Source organism: Grammomys surdaster, unplaced genomic scaffold (genome assembly GCF_004785775.1).
Source record: "Grammomys surdaster isolate TR1022 unplaced genomic scaffold, NIH_TR_1.0 125167, whole genome shotgun sequence".
NCBI classification, from domain to species: Eukaryota; Metazoa; Chordata; class Mammalia; order Rodentia; family Muridae; genus Grammomys; species Grammomys surdaster.
The window spans coordinates 764,093-783,039 of NW_021620060.1; the positions used below are offsets into that span (position 1 = coordinate 764,093).

The window sequence follows — 18,947 nt, forward strand, 5'->3', positions numbered from 1 at the left end:
GAAGGGACACTAAGTACTTTAAGCTGTGGAGGTTTATTAAACATGGTGCTCTCTTCAGCCATATTTTTAATATAGGAGAGAGGAAGGAGGCGAGAAAGAGAGAAGCATAGAGATACAGAAGGGGATGCTGAAAAAAAAAAAGAATGGAATTCCAGTCCCTTTAAAGAGATTTATGAGACAGAAGAGAACATAGTATTTTTTGGTAACCTTATGCTCAGTATTTAATAGTTCACTATTTATCTGATGAATATGGTGGTGGCAGTAACAATGTTTTTCATATATTAGTGCAAATTTATAAGTATTGCAGTTATTCTCTTAACCTGGCTAGCTCACAAATAATTGAAACAGAACTATTATGTTTACTTAACAGCATTAAGGCACAACAACTGAGCAGTATTAATCTATTTTAATCCTCTATGCTAATCTGGCTACTTCCCAGCCCAAATCCTTAAGATACTTGCATTTCAGTACTGATCTAGCTTTCTCTGCCCTAGGCATTTTTTCATGGTATTTTCTGGACCCTCTCCTCATGGCAAGTCCCCGACTTCCTCTCTATTTTCCCACCTCCTCTGGCTAGGAGGAAGTCTTTGCTCAGTCATTGGCTGATCAGCTCTTTAATGGTCAATCAGGGAATAATTGATGGGCAATGTTTACACAAATTAGAGACAGGAGGTTCTCAGAATAAGGATTGCAGATATGGGAACACAGAAATCACCATTTGAATAATACAAGGATAATCTTCACACAAAGCACAATAACATTATGCCCTCACATGAAAACATAGATAGCAACTGCTATGACAAAATTCAAAGCTCATAACCAACAAGTACAAAACTAAGCAGACTACAACCTACCACACAAAGTCCAGAGCAATGGGAAAAAAACTGCCAACACTATAAATCTGTGTGTCTGCCTCCTAACAAGAAAACATCCAGAGAGAGCTGCCAATGGGATACTGGATACAATAAAAAGCAGGACAAACCCAACAAAGCCAAAAGAAATTCACTGAAGAACAGCATATGTCAAAGGAAAAAGAAGCTTAAACTGGGTAGTTTGCTCACTCCATCATCAAGTAATTCTTGAGCATTCTATAAGAACTACAGGGGCTAAAAGGGGGTGCTCACCATATTCTTAAAAATTGAGCTACAATGCCTGCCCTCTGGGGCTAGAACTTACCTACACTGATGTGAAATTAACCATAGTTATCAAAACAGAATAGGACATGGAAAATAAAGATTATGGGAGAAGCGGGTTTTATTTAAAGAAAGAAGAGAGAAATCATTGAGAAAGGAAGTCATGACATTTAGGGAAGAAGTGAGAGAGGAAAGGATGGGTGAGATAGGAAGGAAAGGGGGGAGGAGAGAGAGAGAGAGAGAGAGAGAGAGAGAGAGAGAGAGAGAGAGAGATGAATTTACAGGATACTTTGATTCACTCTTCATTTTAAAAGTTTGGTAAGACTACCAGGCATGTTGCCTTACATCTGCAATCCCAACACAGGATGATCAGAACTTTAAGGCTAGCCTGGACTATGAGACTCTATTACAAACGTTTGGTAAAACTACTTTAGTGGCAAGAAAATATTGAAGTGAAGGCATATACAAAATTATTATAAGAAAAAAAGAATAAAGTACAGAATAATTCCTTTATAAAAATAAAAGCATGTCAAAAATACATCTATACAAATAGATTTTTTTTAAAAAAGACATGGACTCCCACAATAATTTAGCATAAAAGCAACCTTCAAATTAGGTAATAATTTAAAAATATAGAAAAATAATAGCTTAATTCAGAAGCAAAATCCAAACAAGAACACAAGTGTGAAATGACATAAAGATTATACTAGAACAAATGAAAATGAAAGATAAGACAATTCTATAAACCCAAAAGAAGGAAATAATAGAAAGGATTCATTATTGTGACTATCCATTGGATAGTCCAATGCAGAATCAACTTTAAAATTATTTCTTAACAGAAGAGCTCTCCCTGTCAGCTAGATGTTATAGTACTCAAAGGTGTTATGCAGCCTATTGGGAGAAAAAAGGCATCAACCATGTCATTCAACCTTAACTATGATCTCAAATTACTAGACGAGATATGCCCACTTGTGTAATCGTGATGCAATTGCAACTGTGGTGACCAACTGCTCTCTGATTAAACTTGAGACTTATCCTACAAGACTGAATCCATAACTATACTATAAGCATACTCAAAAGTATGGTGCAGTGGTCATGGACCCTAAGGGAACATAGTTTTATGATTTAAATTTTAAATGATTTATTACATCCACAGATAATTATCTATTTTCAGCTTTAATCAGAGAAGACTTTTCAGTGAACTTCAGTAAATACAGAGACTCATGACTGCAAAAGATGTTAGTTGAGTGTTTGTCCTTTTAGAAGAAATTTATGCCATCCCCTCTAAGGCATCCCCTCAGGAAAGTGAGCAGAAAGAATGTAAAAGTTGCAACATAGGAAAAGAGATGTAAAATGTCATCTTCTGGGCAATATATAGACATTAGGATCATGAACTTTCAACTGCAGATGAATGCACTGGGTGTACCAACAGAATGGGCCCACCAACAAGGTATGGATGGAGGAGGGATTCAGTGAGTCCTACCTTTCACGGCTAAACTATTTCCTACTGCTGGGTTCAAGGAAACAGAAAATTATTGCCTTTACTTGTATATCCTCTGGTGACTTCATCTGGCCCCAATGGACAGTCACAATCAAAACTCTATAGCCCAACAGAAGTATCATTTCCATTGAACCAGGAGACAGGGATGGAGAAAAGAGAAAAGACTTAATGTTGTTCTGCTCATGCCAGAGTCTCGGGGTGCTATAGCTGGAGATGCAACTAAGCCAGCTAGACGCATCTGGACATCTAACAAGACCTCAGAGGCCATACTCCATATATCAGTGCTTTACAGCACATGTACAAAAAAGAATCATTTTTGTCTTCCCAATTTATTATGTTCAATCTTTGTGTAAAAATCAATAGTGGTTGATAGAAAAAAATGATCTAGTTTTTAGATTACTATAAATTTTTCTGCAAACGCACTTTTAATTTTTATGTTTTCATTTTAGTTCATGAAAATAAACATAAATACATTTCAGTGGCATTGAGTGGCAGTGGATTAATGGTGGCTTGGCCATTTATCTTGTCAGTGATAGTATCTACCTTTTGGCTTTCTCTGAATTTAAGTTCCATTGTTCACAAATAAAAATTAGACATACCCTAAAACTTTCTGTATTGCAGGTACTTCCGACTTTGTAAGCCTGACTAAATTATCAGTCTGTCCATGTCCTCTTTCTTTTGCCAGAGAAGGGTTTCCTTCTTGGGAGTTTTTGAGTTCTTTGTCTCCAATAATAGCACTATAAAGGCTACAGATTGAGACCAGAAGTTTACTCAGGCCTTGAAGGGGCAATATTTTCTGGAAAACTAATCTAAGCTAGCCCATAATCACAGTGGTCTAAAAATCATAGGAAACCAGCAACAAAGCATCACCTTGACCACAGACCCCAGCTTACATTAACAGGATCTGTGACTCATTCCAGATGCCGAGGTGCCAGCATCTTAAACAAATTTGTCCGTGTTACTGCCATCCTCCACACACTCGAGGGGCCAGTGATTATTTATAATACTGTTTTTCTTATACATACCTCATGTCAAGCATTTGAACTGTTTCTCAAATAAGTGGATGAATGAATAAGAATGATTCATTTCCTTCAAAACCCTTTATGTCTAGCTTGACCTCAGTAAGTTTTTCTTTACCTTTTGTCTCTCTGGCTCCTTCCAGAACCACCCTGACTTCTGTGCTTGTAGTGAAAGAGAAAAAAATAGTACAAAACAAAGTGAAAGGTTTCAGTTTTAATTTTCTGAGTTCAGATTCAAGCTTCATTTTTTAATCAGAGTATGTTAGACTTGAATTCAATGGCAACCTTCAGACCGCAGTGGCTTAACATGTCTGTATCTCTCTCCTTTGCACCATCTTGCATAATTCCAAATGAACGGAAGGCAAGGCTCATTGAACAGTGACATGGACATTCAGGATTTTTCCTATCAGGACTCTCATTATCACATGGGGAGAGCAGAGAGACAAATGACTTAGCCATGGCTTTTCACTGCTTCATATCATCTCACTGATCAGCACTATCGAGTGGTTGACTTAATTGCAAGGAAGATGCGATACAGAGGTTTCGTGCCTAGGAAGGAAGAACACAGCAAGAATGCTGGACTGCAATGAGAGTGATTTAAAAAGTATTACAATCAGAAAGTATATACTTTTATTTCAATAACTTAGAACAATTTTAAGAGATCTGAAAAAGTCCCAAATTTAAAAACATATATAAATAAATAAAACAATAGATGTCTCAATGGTTGATGAGTCAAGAAAATCTTAAGAGAAACTAAAAGTCCCTGAAATGTTTAAATTTGAATAAATAAGTCCAATCTACAGATCTACTATAAAGAATGGCGATTCCCTTTAATAAGTCAGTTGGATAGTTTTAGATTGTCAAAAGAGTGGCACCAAATGTTCTCAGAGTAAAAACCAAGGAAATATATAATGTGAGGGACATGTTTATGAGTCTGACTTGATCATTTCATTATGAAGAAATATGTCAAAACCAAACTGTACAGTATAAATATACATAATTTTATTGTCAAAAATACCTAATTTAACCCTTGGTGAAGAAACCACTATCAATTGAGTGATAAGTAAAATACAGCACCTCAAAATCTGTGAATGAAGCCACAGCAATGCTTACATGGAGATTTATAAAGATTTATTTTATCTTTAATTATTTGTCTATGACCACATGTTGGTATATGCTCATGAGTGCAGCTTCCCTTGGTGGACTAAGGCATCAGATTCCACAGAGCTAGAGTAACAGGCTGCTGTGAACCACTTGAGATTGGTGCTCAGAACAATCCTCTCTCCATAGCAGCAGACACTCTTGTCTACTGTGCACTCTTATCTAACCCTGAGACTTATACATTAAATGCTCATTTTAGAAAAGAAGAAAAGTCAGAATTAATGAGGTGTGTTCAGAGTAAACATTTAAGTAAAAACAGAAAGCCCACAGTAGTAGAATAAAATGATAAAATAAAACTCAAAAAACAAACAAACATAAAGAAAACCAAAGGTATAAAAGCCAGAATTTCAATCTGTTGTAAAGATTAATAAAATTGATTCATCTGGCACCAAGAGATTAAAGAATACAGCACAAGAAATGAAAAGGAATGTGTGCCAACAGCTCTCACATATTAAAATGATAGTAAAATACAGGGAATAGCCTCATGCAAACATATTTGACATCTTTTAAATAAGCCTATAGGAAGAGATTAAATATGTAGCAAAATCTTCCTGGAAAAAATATTCCCAGGAACATAATGGATGAAAAAAACCTGAATAACACATTTGAAACAAATAAGGTATATCCCAGAAACATCAAAGTAGTTTAATATTCAAAACTCAATATACTTAGTAAAATATTTTAAAAGTAAAAAGCATCTTTTCAATAGGTAAAAAAGTATGTAGCATAATTCATCAATTCAGAATAAAACCTCTCATCAAGTTGTAATTAGAAGGGACCTTTTTTAGCCTGAAGAAGGCTGCTGGCAAGAACTGAGTCTGAAAATATGATATTTGTTCTGCTTATAAGTTAATAATTAGTCTATCACACCTCACAGCTGCTGGCAGAAGACATAAGCCTCATGAGGCAACTATAAGGACATTTGTTTTGTAGGAAAAGCAGTGTTAATTATATTTTCCTGTCAGAGTTCCAAAGCCCTAGTTATCAAAAGGTAACACAAGAGCCAGAGAACATTTGCATGCCAGGTGGTTTATATTACAGACTCTTGAATTAAGGAAACTAGATTTTCTTAAGATAAACAATAACTGAATATGCCCCACCCTACCCAGAGGGAGAGATACTGTCTTTATTACTTGGAAAAATAAACAAAACATCCTTATTCTTCAGATGCTGTACCTGCCATGGTTTTTCCCTCTTTAAGTGTCCTTGAAAAGATAGTCCATAGCAAAGAGTGATTTATGCTTGTGTGCACAGATACAGTAACATGAAACCTCACAGAGAACTGTCTCCCAGATGATAAGGAAATAATGAATGCTCTTAACATAAAATCTGAAGAAAATTATGTAGTTGTATAATTTCAATTCAACATTTGTCTTCCCAGATGTCCTGGTATATCAGTTACTTCTCTGGTTCTGTAATGAAACAGATTGACCAAGGAAACTTATATGAGAATTTAACAGTTATAATTTAAATATTCCAGCAATCAATTAAATAATTCTAAAAATATTTAGAAAGAGAAACTATAAATTATCAAAGTAAATAGAAATCCTAAAAAATTAATTATACTGTTACCAGTCTTGAGGTCAAGAAGCCAGGTTTGCCATTCATCCTCAATAAGTCAATTAGAACAGCCAAATTTAATAGTAAAAGCAGAAAAAGGAGATGCATTCATTGCAACTACACTGGGAAGAGGAACAAGATACAGTTATACTCTCTCCCTATAAGTCCATCTTCTGCATTTTGAAGTGAAAGCCAAGGGTAAGAGTATCTAAACAGTCCTGGTACAGTATGGCCCTATTAACCATTGACATACCTTTGGGTCAATGACTGTGTCATGTGTAAGGTAGTCTAACAGTGCTAAATTTCTTTCTACTTACCTTCTAACAGGCACTTTAGGCTTTTTTTCTCTTCCCAGCATGAGATCACTGGGAGAATTTCAATTTCTTGGGGCATATCATGTTAATAGTCTAGAAGCTAAATAAGTCACACAAGTGTTTCTTCAAAATATCTATTTCTCTGCCAGGCCCATTTCAATTCTGCACTCATGTAATGAAGCATAATCTCACTGTTTAAATGTTACTTCTCTACCAAACATATTTATAAATTCAAAACAATCTCAATTAAAATCTAAGGGGATAATTTTTATAGAAAACTATTTTAAAAATTAAAAAATATTTATTTTAAATCACATGTGTATGTATGTGTCTGTGTGTGGGTATGTGTACATGGGAGTAGGTGTCCTTGGAGGTCAGAAGAGGATGTCAGATGCCTTGGAAATGGTATTACAGATGATTGTGAGCCACCCAACATGGGCACTGGAAACTGAACTCCAGCCCTCTACAAGAATAGTATATGCTCTTAACCACTGAATTATCTCTCCAGCCCATATTTGAAATTTTATATGAAATTGAAAGGCTTCAAAATATCCAAAGTAATCTGAGGAAAAAGAATAAATTTGAATGGTATGCTATGTGCTGTCAAGTCTTCCTATAGCACCATATAATCAAGGCATGGTGTCAGGATAGATAAACATATCAAAGGGACCAAAGGAAAAAGCTCAAAGGTTCTCTCACTTTTCATTCAAAGTAAGCCAGTAAAAAAGTCTTCTAAATGAAATGTGGGGGATATAGGCATGAACCATACCTTGTCCACACCAAACATAAACCTAACCATTAAAACTTTCAAGTATTTGCATATAAATGAAACATTGATTTTATTTCACTGAAAGGTGAAATCCACTTCTGGGTTGGCACATGCCATCCTTTTTTCCCTTAAATGTTAACTCAGTGGGCAGATCACTCATCTGGCCTCAGAAAAGCAGGTCCATTTGAAGCTATGTTACCGAGGTGGGAGGAATAATTAGCCCCTTAATGAGATCATAATGTACGTTCCCTACCCAACATTCTTACCCTCTCAGTGGCTCAAGGAGGTCAGAAGGTTAAGAAAGGTCCTGAGGCTCTGTTGGTCTTTTAGTCCAAACTCTGAAAGGTGTATGTTTCTTTTTGTCTTCTCCTCTGTACTTTTCCTTTAGATTCTGGTCAGAGCCCAACCATGCTTTCCCTAACACTTTGGATTTCATTCATTCTTCAAGGCTTCCCTCCTTACTATGTGGCCGACCTTCATGGTGGCTTAGCTCACACAGTATGGCCTTTTTCCTTCTTCCTTCCTCTTCATTCTCCTCCTTCTCCTTCTCTTCCTCCCCCTCCTTTTCTTTCTCCCTCTCCTCTTCTATCTCCCTCCTCCAGGCAGCTAAGATTTGCAGCTTGCTTGCTTTCATTTATTTTTAAAACTCTAATAAAACTTCTCAAGCTTTTATTTTGATTCCATTCTTAAGTCCTTTTATCAACAAGACTAAGAACCTCAAGAGAGGACTCTAATTTACCCAGTAACAGGGGAGATTCTGGCAAGATTAATCCAAATTTTTGCTAACAATTTAAGTGTAGAATGATTTCTGAGGTAGACTATAGAAGCAACACTAGAGAAAAAATTAGAAAACTAGCTTCATAAAAATTTAACTAAAATGAAGACCGGCATTGTGGTACATGCCTTTATTCTAGCACTCAGAAGACAGGGGCTGGAAGACTTCTTGAGTTCGAGATCAGCCTGATCTACATAAGAAGCTGGGTCAGCCAAGCCTACAGCGTGAGACCCTATCTGAAAAAAAACAAACACACAAACAAACAAACACCTCAAACAACAGTAAAAAAAGAAAAAGGAAATGAACAGTCAATTCACAAACTAAAAATATTTGCTAAACATACATAAGCTAAAGTCTAGTAGTATATAGGATATATAAAAACCACACCTGAATAATGTACTAAACAATTGAAAAACAGGAAATAAGTTGCATAGACATTTTTTAAAAGATCCATGAAGGGGCAGTAAATATATGAAAATTATGGTTATCACAATTATGGAAATACAAATTAGAGACCACAGGTTACTACTATAGGCTAAGAAAATGTTTAACAGAAAAAAAGACAAATGACACTAGATATTGGTAAGGTTTTGTAGCAACTCTAGAGAATACTCTAGAGTATTCTCAGTGGGAATGCAATCTATGCTAAGCCCTATAGTTTATTAATTTTTCCATAAATTCACCTGGGCTTTTTCCAGTTGTCATCTTTTTTTAAAGGAAGATACTGTGAACATTCTTGAACAAGTCTTTTTAAAACTTGTTCCATTTGGAGGGGAAGTGAAGACTCTGGGCTAGAATTGTTTAATCTTGATGTAGATGTGTAGTAGTCTGAAAAAGAATTAAACTACCAACAAAACAACCAAGACTGAAAAGACAATATATAGAGTTGAGAAAAATATTTTTAACCTATTTAGCTAATAGGTAATTTATGTCTAAAATATATAAGAGGTGTCGGCAATTCAACAGAAAAAATAATTTAAATATGGTCAGTTTTTAAAGGCTACCTCCACAGGAAATAAATGGCTGATATTGTAAAGCTGAACAAGAAACCATACCTAGGTCTAGATAATAGGCCCCAGGGGTCAACCTACTATTATTATTTTGTTAAACTGACCTAGTGTCAAACTTCTCTAAATCTATCTCTGTACCTATAGATTAGTGCAGCTCTTGGGCCTTATCAGATGAGTTTCTTTGTGCAGTGAACAGTGAATGACATAGAAACTCACAACTGATGAAAGTTCAAAACATGAGTGTCTATAGAGCATCCTCTGGAAACAGAACATCTGCATCACTACACCTCTTACCTCCTAGGCTAGGGACCATCAAGGAAGAAGGCAGAGAGAGATTGAAAGAGTCAGAGTTCTGGAAGACCAGGGTGATATAGCTAGACCACTCTATTCATGAAATCACAGCAGCTGTAGTTGTCTACACAAGACCTGCACAAGATCAAATCAGTCAACATTTCAACATGGAAAGGAGCTCATGAGCCACCACACTATTGACAGTTGATCACTTCTGGGTGAGGAGTCAGTTTTAAGTGTAAGGCCTCTGGTAAGTTGCCCATGCTCCAGTGGATAGCTCAACAGTCATGAGTGTATGGAGAGCACAAACTGGATTTGGTTGCTTATTTAAAAAATAGGACATGAGATGGGAGGAGGTGGATCAGTCAGGGATAAGTTGTGGGAGTGGTAGGAGGTTAACATGATTAAAATACATTATATGCACGGATGAAATTCTTCAACAACTAAAACAAATATTATATTAAAACATTAAGCATTTTGATTTCTTTGAAAAAAAAATCTCAACAATGAAAAACAATGGGCACAGTTGGAAGGCATTTTTCCAAACAAGCCATGCAGCCAAGAAGTAAATGAAGAGATGCTTACCATCACCATCCATCAACTAAACCAAACCCAAACCACAATGTTTACTACCGCACAGTTCTTATAGTGGCAAATGCCACATCTTGTAAATGGTTTGTGTTCTCCAAAGGTCTGAGTGCTAAAGCTTGGTCTGGTCCCCGGCATGCAGTAAATGAGTGAAACCTTTAATAAGTGGGAGGGTCATAGGACTGTTCCCTCAGGAATAGATTAACATTGTCTTGTGAGCTTAAGTCTAGTCTTGACAGCACTGTTTGGTTCCTCTGAGAATGGGCTTTTTCTAAAGTATGAGTCTAATGTTTTCAGGCACTCTCTTCCACAAACGTTTTTGCCAATGATACCATCCATCACCAGGCCCACACTGGAGTCCAGCAACTGTAAATGCCACCATCTTCAACTTCAAGAACTTTAAGCTGTACAACCCTACTTTATAAAGTATCCAGTTTGAGGTGCTTTGCTATAGAAAATAAAAAGGTACCAAGAAACTATAATCAAGACAAAAAAGATAGTGGTACTTGCCTCTAAACCCAGTTACTTGAAAGGCTGAGGAGGGCCACAGTTTCAAGGTCTGCCTAGGCTATAGAGAGAGTTCAAGACCAGATTGAATGACCCAATGAAACCCTTTCTCATATAAATGGTAGGCTTAAAAGAACTGCGTATTTATTTCAGCAGTAACATATTTGCCTAGCATGTACAAGACTCTCTAGGCAAGTACCAGAACCAAAAAAGAAAACACAGATCAATAGAAAATGTTGGTGAGAATGCAGGCATCTATTTCTTGATGTATAAAACTCACCCTTCCCTCAAAATGCTATGAGAAAGTCCAGTATATTAAGTGATAATATATTTCTCTTCGTAGATAGCAGTAGAGAGAGAACTGGAGCCCTCTATTCCTGGAATCCCCAATGTAGTTCTTTAATACCAAGTGCTCTTGGAAACAGGACTTTAAAAATATCGCTGGAGAAAATTCATTGGTTTAATCCATTCCTCTCATTTTTGCAAGTGGGCATTCAAGTATTCTGTGTTAAATATGAAGGACAAAAGAGACACAGGATTGAGACTCAATCCTGTTATATAGGATTACTAGCAAACGCCTACATGCTCAAATTTTGTGCTTTTCTACTGCCCTCTGGTGGACAAATGTTTCTGAGTGTGTGACCCATAGCTCCCAAGAATTGGCATCACTATACATATGGCATCACAAGCAGTGGCATATTTCTGAGGCAGGGAGGCAGGACCTGTGGAGAAATAGAATATGAGTGACGTAGAGAAAGAGGGGATACTAATGAGGATGCCTAGCTTTGGCTCTGCAACTGGTTTAGTAGTGAAGGGAAGAACTGGTGGGGACATGGTGGGGGAGGGTCTTATTGTTTACAAAGCTAAAAACTTGTAAAATCAGAAATCTTAAGCTACACATACTACATCTGAAATGACAATCAAAAGTGGATAGTGGAGGAAACCAAAAGGGTAATAAGTAACTTTAGTCAGATTAATATTGAAGAAGAACTAGTCAGTTTCATGGCTTCAACTACTAAACATTACCTTATAAAACTACCTGCGACACCTGCACGTTTCAATGGTTGGATTTTTTTTTTTTTTTTACTATTTCATTGTAGAAAATGATACTAACAATTTCAAAACAAATTAAAATGTTTTGTGTTAAGATGAAAAATTAATAAAATTATCTATGATTAATGAATTCTTCTAACTCATGCCACCACAAACAGAACCAGTGTCCTCCCAGATGTCCCCTATTGTGCTCTTCATCCATTTCTTTAGGATGTATGTCCTAGAATAGAACTTTCTTGACAAGATATTGTAAAATTCTTCTCCCAAAATGCTGTACCAGTCAACTGTGCATTAGCTGTGCACAATGGGGTGGGGGGAGGTTGGGAGTTTATTGACTTTTTTAAATTAACTATTCCTATTTCATCTTTCTTTAAAATTTCAGATTTCTGACCATGGTAGTAGGTCTTCAGGGTGGCCCACTATGATCCTTGCTGCATGACACTCACATGAAAGTATATTTTCCAACATAAGTAGGCTGACCTATATAACCAATGGAATGAGAGACATGCAGTGTGTGGATTCTAAGAGTAGGTCAAGGGAGAGATTGTAGCTTCTTTCCCAATCTCTTAGATAAGTTTCTCCATCTAGGGACACTAAACAGCTATCAAGTGAGGTCCTGAAAGTAAGAAACAGCCATACATTTTGATACTTGTGTTTTAGCATTGTCAAAATGGTGAATTTAAAACTGTCACTGTCTTCAGAAAAATCACAAGAGGGCACTGGATCTCATTACAGATGGCTGTAAGCCACCATGTGGTTGCTTGGTATTGAACTCAGTACCTCAGGAAGAATAGCCAGTGCTCTTAAGTGCTGAGCCATCTCTCTAGCTCATGGGGGTCATTTTTATTCAAACCACCACAGGAGTCAAACTGACATTATTTTAGCTACTGAGCTATAAGGTAATTTTTATACAGACATACTAATATCCCACGGAATTCACTGCTAATTTACAGGAATTGTCTGCATAAAGGTAAGACATTTGTTTTGAACTTTACATATACCCTCTCTCAACTATTTGTCTGCAAAATCTATCCAGTGTCTTTAAAAGAATGATTTTGGCATAATCACACTCTTTTCCTTCGTATTATAGTACATGTTAAATACACAATGGGGTAGATAGGGCTGGTGTGGAGGCAAGAAAATGACATAATTATATTTTAATTAAAAAGTTTTAAATCCTGCTGCATCTTTGATCACAGTGGTGTATTGTCATATATTTTGTTCTAGAAGGCTGTGATTTTACACTTAGTTTAGGCTTAATACCATTCTCTCATTCTCTAATCAGAAATTTAGCATGATCTCTTTAATCTCTGGGAAACAGGAAAAGTGTCAATTTTCCAATCTGTAGTTTGCCAACTAACAAACTTCATGAAAATCAACTTTCTTGGGCTCAAACATATAACAAAACTCCTACAGAAGGCTTCCTTTCTTGATATACATTTTCTGTGTGACTGGTTTTAAGTTGATCTGTTGCCACTCCTTTGATATTATAAGGCCAAATTCTACAGAATAAAGTATATATCCTTTAGACAGCTGAATTTTGAGGAGGGTGTTCAGAGCTCTCAAATCGTCAATTATTTGAATTACACTTTTAAATTCACCATTTTGACAATGCTAAAACACAACTATCAAAATGTTAGGCAGCAAGTACATTGGTAAGTCAGTGCACAACAGCACCTTATGTGCAGAGAGCAGAATGTTTTCCACCATTTACCTTAACTGAGTAACCTATTGTGGAATTGAACTGGTGCTCTTAAAATATACAGATTTCTGCCTCAGAATGTAGAAAACTAGGAAATGTTCATTTCATCCTTAAATCAAGGCAGAATAGAACTAAATCCATATTTATAACTATGCAATCATATAGGAAATCGAACGACAAATGAAATTAGCTGGTCCAAAATTCAATTAGGTCAAAGACCACTGACTCATGCTCCCTCCATGTATGTCAGCTAGGACAGGAAACAAATGGTGTAGACAGTGGACAATGGAAGGGGGAAAATTGTCTGAATACAATTTTGTGAGTCCTCAATCATTTCCAGATTCTCCCTCCATAAAGTCTATCTGGCATTCACCAGAAAACATAAAAACAAGCATTCAGTAATGTATGTTGTGGCATATAACTGGAGATGGGGATGGAATGGTAGTCATGCATCTTGTGTAGAAATTCCACCATAATCCCTCCATTATGACCAAATTCATTCAAGAAGAATCACCAACTTCACCCAAGAGGAGACTTCCCTAGAATATATGAGGCCAAGAATTCAATTTCTAGCATTTTGTAAACTGTGCATGGTGGTATACTCCTGTAATCACAGAATTCTGGGGGTGGAGACAGGACGATCAGAATTTTAAGGCCAATTTCAACTACATAATGAGTTTGAAATCAGCTGTAAGAGATTCCTATTTTTTTCTTTGCTTTTACTAGTAAGTCCTAATTTAAAAAAAAACTCAGAAATTATAAGAAAAGATTTTTCAAAGATATATATATGTAAAATTTTTAAATGTGTTTACCTGTGTCCAGCAAGGGTGTTGGCTCACTCCCTACACAGCTGGTATAGCTGGAGCTACAGGAAGCTGTGAGCTACCCAATGTGGGTGCTGGGATCTTAGTCAAGTCTTCTGAAAGAGCAGCAAGAACTCCTCTGCCATTTCTCTAAGCCTTGAAAAGCCTTTTCAATTCATACTTGTATTACCCCTAAACCAAAATCAACCAAGACTATGGAAAAAAACCAAAGACCAATATGCCCAAATGAGCAGATGCGAAATTTATCAACTCAATAGGAAGCTGAATTTAAGTAATATATTTTAGGTATAGACAGATATGCAATTTATCCAAAAAGGGAAAAGTTGTTTCAATGATCAATGTAATCTACTACATTTTTAAAAACTGCTCATTTCAATAAATATAAGAGGGAAAACCTCAATATTCACTCTTTTCAGCCCAAGGGCATTTATACAAAACTAGCTGACGTTCCAGAATTGATAAAATTATCCATCTCAAAGATCACAAAGGCAAGTATGTCTTATTTATCACTCCTACTTGACAGTTCAATATGAGAAAATGGAAATAAATTAGAAAAAAAGTGAAACCATTTATTTTGCATTTGACAATATTCTATGCAGGTAGATCTGAAAAGATAAACAACAAATCACTAGAATTTTTAAAGGGCTTTTTACTTATAATTATGTGTGTGGGAAGGGTGTGGATGCATGTGAGAGAGAGCACACGCCCATCAAGGAAAGGACAACAGAACCTTGAAGCTGGAGTTACAGGCAGTTGGGAGCCACCCAGTGGTGGTAGTAGGAACCAAACTTAGGTTCACTGCAAAACCAACAAGCACTCTTAACTGCCTCTTAACTCATGTTTCCGCCTCTACCTAAAATCAGTGAAATTTAATATGACTCTAAGAAGAGTACACAATCTGAAGCCTACCACAGTAAAATGTATTTCCATACATAAGGATAAAATACTGGAATTAGAAATGACAAAAAAGCCAGGCGGTGGTGGATAGACTCATGTGTCTGAATGCTTGGCCCATAGGGAATGGCACTATTAGGAGGTATGGCCTGGATGGAGTTGGTGTGGCCTTGTTGGAGGAAGAGTATCACTGTGGGAGCTTTGAGGTCTCCTATGCTCAAGCTACAACCAGTGACAGTCTCCTTCTCCTGCCCACACAAGATGTATAACTCTCAGCTCCTCCAAACTACGTCTGCCTGCACGCTGCCATGCTTCCCACCATGATAATGAACTAAACTTCAAACTGTAAGCCAGCTCCAATTACCATGTTCACGGTGTATCTTCAAAGCAATGAAACCCTAAGACATTTACCAAAGGGTATGGTAGTTCTATTTCTTTTTTTTTTTTGAGAAATTTCCAAATTTATTTCCAAGGTAGCTACACAAGTTTTACATTCCCACAAAAAATGTGTAACAGTGTTATTTTTCCCACATCAATGCCAATACTTGCTGTCATTTGCATTCCTTTTCAAGGCCATTCTGACTGTGGTGAGACAGAATCTTAAAGCAATCTTTATCTGCATTCTCCTAAAGCCTAAGATGTTTAACATTTTTTAAGTGTTTAAAAGCCATTTGTAATCTTAACCTGAGCCATTTCTTCAGCCCCACAGAGCCATTTTTTAAATGAGTTGTTTCTTCATGTTTAGATACTTTAGTTCTTTGTATATTCTAGACACTAATCTTCTGTTGGATCTATAGTTAACAGAATTTCTCCAATTCTGTGTGGTGTTCACTCCAAAACAGTTTCCTTTGTTGTAGAGAAGCCATCTAATTATACGAGATCCATGTCAATTGTCGATTTTACTTCCGACATTTGGGAGTCCTATTCAGAAAGTCCGATCTCTACCTACAAGCTAAAGCACCCTCCCTGCTTTATCCTCTACCAGTTTCAGAGTAAATAGGATCATAAAACTTGCAGGTAACTTGATTAACCTGGAAAAAAAATTACACCTAAGGCACCCAGGATCAAGAAGACAAATACTGCATGTCCTCTCTTATATGGATTCCAGCCTTGATTCATTTTCATGTTTATCTCACAAAGTGCCAGGAAAGTACCAACAAACCACTGGGAGTAGAAGCATTAAGGTAAGATAGTAAACCAGAGATAAAAATGTAAGTGGAGTAGGAATACTGAAGATGCAAAGGTTTCGACATGGATGCAGTGGGAGAAGGCTTAACCAAACGCCTGCTATGAAAAAACTGTATGGGATCCTATGATCTTGAATGCTTTGCAACTTTAAAAAGCAGAGGGCATAAAAACACTGGTAGCATAAAAGAACAGAAGCAGGGATACGATACGGGGTTAAAGGTTTAGGTGAGGATGAAAGCAGGAGGGATAAAAGAAATCAGAGGGATAGAGATGGGCTAATCCAATCAAGAATGTAGAAAGCCTTACAGAACCCCACTAGTTCATAAGCTAATTAAAACAGAAAAAGGGGGAGAGGGGTTGGACAGAGGTGCCCTGCAAAGGGTGGACAATACTGCTCTCAGAAGACATGAGTTATTTAATGAAAATTAAGTACCAGGCATGGGATACCTCCCTTATGAGTTACTGGTCAAGGAGGTCTTGAGGCATCTAAAAAACTTATTACTGACATTACTCGTGGTTGCACACCGTAACAGTAAAACCTATTTCTGAACACAGCCCACTCTGATTTCCATACACTGAGAAATTAGTATCAAACTCAGCAGGACACCTTCTCCCTGCTAACAAGGTTTCATAGTGCTGGAAGGTGCTTGCTACTGCCAGAGAAAGGGTATCCATGGACTTGCTACTACTAACCCACCAGGAGCACTGTACTCACTGATACAAAGTGGCATTAGGGGGATAAACAAGCTCGATAACTCTTTGAATCTGATACACTAACCTAGTTAAAAGCCCATGACTGGGGAAAGATCACAGGCCTTAGAGTGCAAGGTAACTTACTGACAGTGCTTCACTAAACAGTTAAGTAGTCAAGACTCCTAATTAATATTTATGTTTACACCCATACCCATAGATATAAGCTGCTTTTAACCTTGGTCCAGGAAACTCCTTACACTGGGCAGCAGTTATCGCGGAGAGTAAGAGACTGAATGCTCAGCTGTATGAGTCATCTCTACCAACCTCCCCCAACCAAGGCTCAGGAAACATCGGGAAGAACGGGCAGAAAGAATGCTACAACCTGGAAGATGCTAAGTAGAGCTGTGAAATGCTGTCTTTTAGACATAACATCGCCTTGTAATTTCTACATTTGCTTCCACAAGACTGGCAGAAGGTCAAGTCAGTGGAAACTTGAGTGAGGACAGGGAAGGGCTTCTAAGGCCTCACTCCTTTCAGCAGAGCTATCCAGTTACTGGCTGGTGAGGGAGAGTTACTTTTCTTATGGCCAATTATCAGATGCTCATGTCCCAGAGGGTGGCCTACATCTATTCAAATATGGTCAGTACTAAGTGGATTCAGGGTTATTAATAATAAAGATGACAGCGAAGACATGATTTTGGGATGAAGACAGGTTGAAGGGTCCTGGAGGAAGGGTGGGGAATCAAAGGGAGATATGGAAGAGAAGTCAAATCAAAATACATGGCCTATTGCATGACATTTTCAAAAGTTTTTAAAAGTTAAGGGGGAAATTCTTAGATGATGTAAACAAAATGGAAGACAAGGTAAGATATCACATTTTAGACGGACTAAGATAGTGACTGAGAGGCAATGCAGGGATTTAAGGCAAAGGTTAAGAACAAATCAAAAAACAAAACCAAAGATCTGGACAGCTTAAAGTATGTTGCTTCAGGAAAATCTGCTTTTTAAGCTCCCAGACTCAGATCTATAAACTGATACAATACAACTAAAGTTCCCCTTCAAATCTCACTATTCTATTGGCAATTATGTATAACCCTATATCCTTAATAAAAAGTAATCTAGGCGATGCCAATACATCAGGAAACAGGTAATATTTCTGAGCATGCTTCATGGCATGCAGTTAGCACTTCAGAAACATGAACTATAAGCACAGAACAGATGTATGGAGAGGACAAGGCAGGGAATGGAGTAGGGAAGATAGGGAGGGACACATTCCGGCCTGGCATGGAATACTTTCTAGAGCTAGTTCTGACACTGTAGATGTTCAATAGCATCCTTACTCTGCAATCATCTTCTGACAGTGGAAATCCTACTATAACCTTCTGATAGGAAATGAAAACATTTCTTCACACACATTTTTATTAAACAAATAAGGCTGGTAGTAGAACAGTTTTTATTTAATGCATAAACATATAAGTCCCATTATTAGAGAAATTATTCTTATTGGTAAATATGGTCAATGGTCACATCTATGTATTAATTCTTTAAAAATCAGAAGCAGTAATTAGGATAGACTCTATATCCCCTCCACTACATTGTGAAGTGTCTTGTGTAGTCATATTCTATTGTTGGAATGACAGCTTGAACAAATTTCAAAAAAATTAAAAGATACCTGAATGTCTTTAGCTAAGGAAAATAAGATTTGTAAATAGTATTGTTCTAAATCCATAATAATTATCAATTTTATTAATTTATCAGAAATATGATAAAATCTTATATTGAGTAGTCTATTAAAAGTTGCCTAGCCAAGAAATTTTGTATCTGTTTAAGAGAGGTGCTCTATAAATGACTGACTGGCTATCTGCTCCAATATTCAAATTTAAAATTTCTAAATGAGAAGTTCATATATGTTGAATTACCATGATATTTATAAGGCAATGTTTTCTTTAATGTGTTCAAATAAGT

General features: G+C 36.8%; 1 protein-coding gene across 2 annotated transcripts in view; it reads right to left on the reverse strand.

Annotated features, from left to right (window-relative positions):
• Positions 1–18,416: 18,416 nt before the first annotated feature.
• The window catches only part of Atg3 (autophagy related 3), a 28,034-nt gene continuing 27,503 nt past the window's right edge, over positions 18,417–18,947 (reverse strand). For both annotated transcript variants that reach the window (XM_028785235.1, XM_028785236.1), the window contains exon 12: positions 18,417–18,654. In XM_028785235.1, coding sequence (XP_028641068.1) covers positions 18,573–18,654 — 82 coding nt within the window. In that variant the 3' untranslated portion in view covers positions 18,417–18,572. The remainder of the gene's footprint in view (positions 18,655–18,947) is intronic.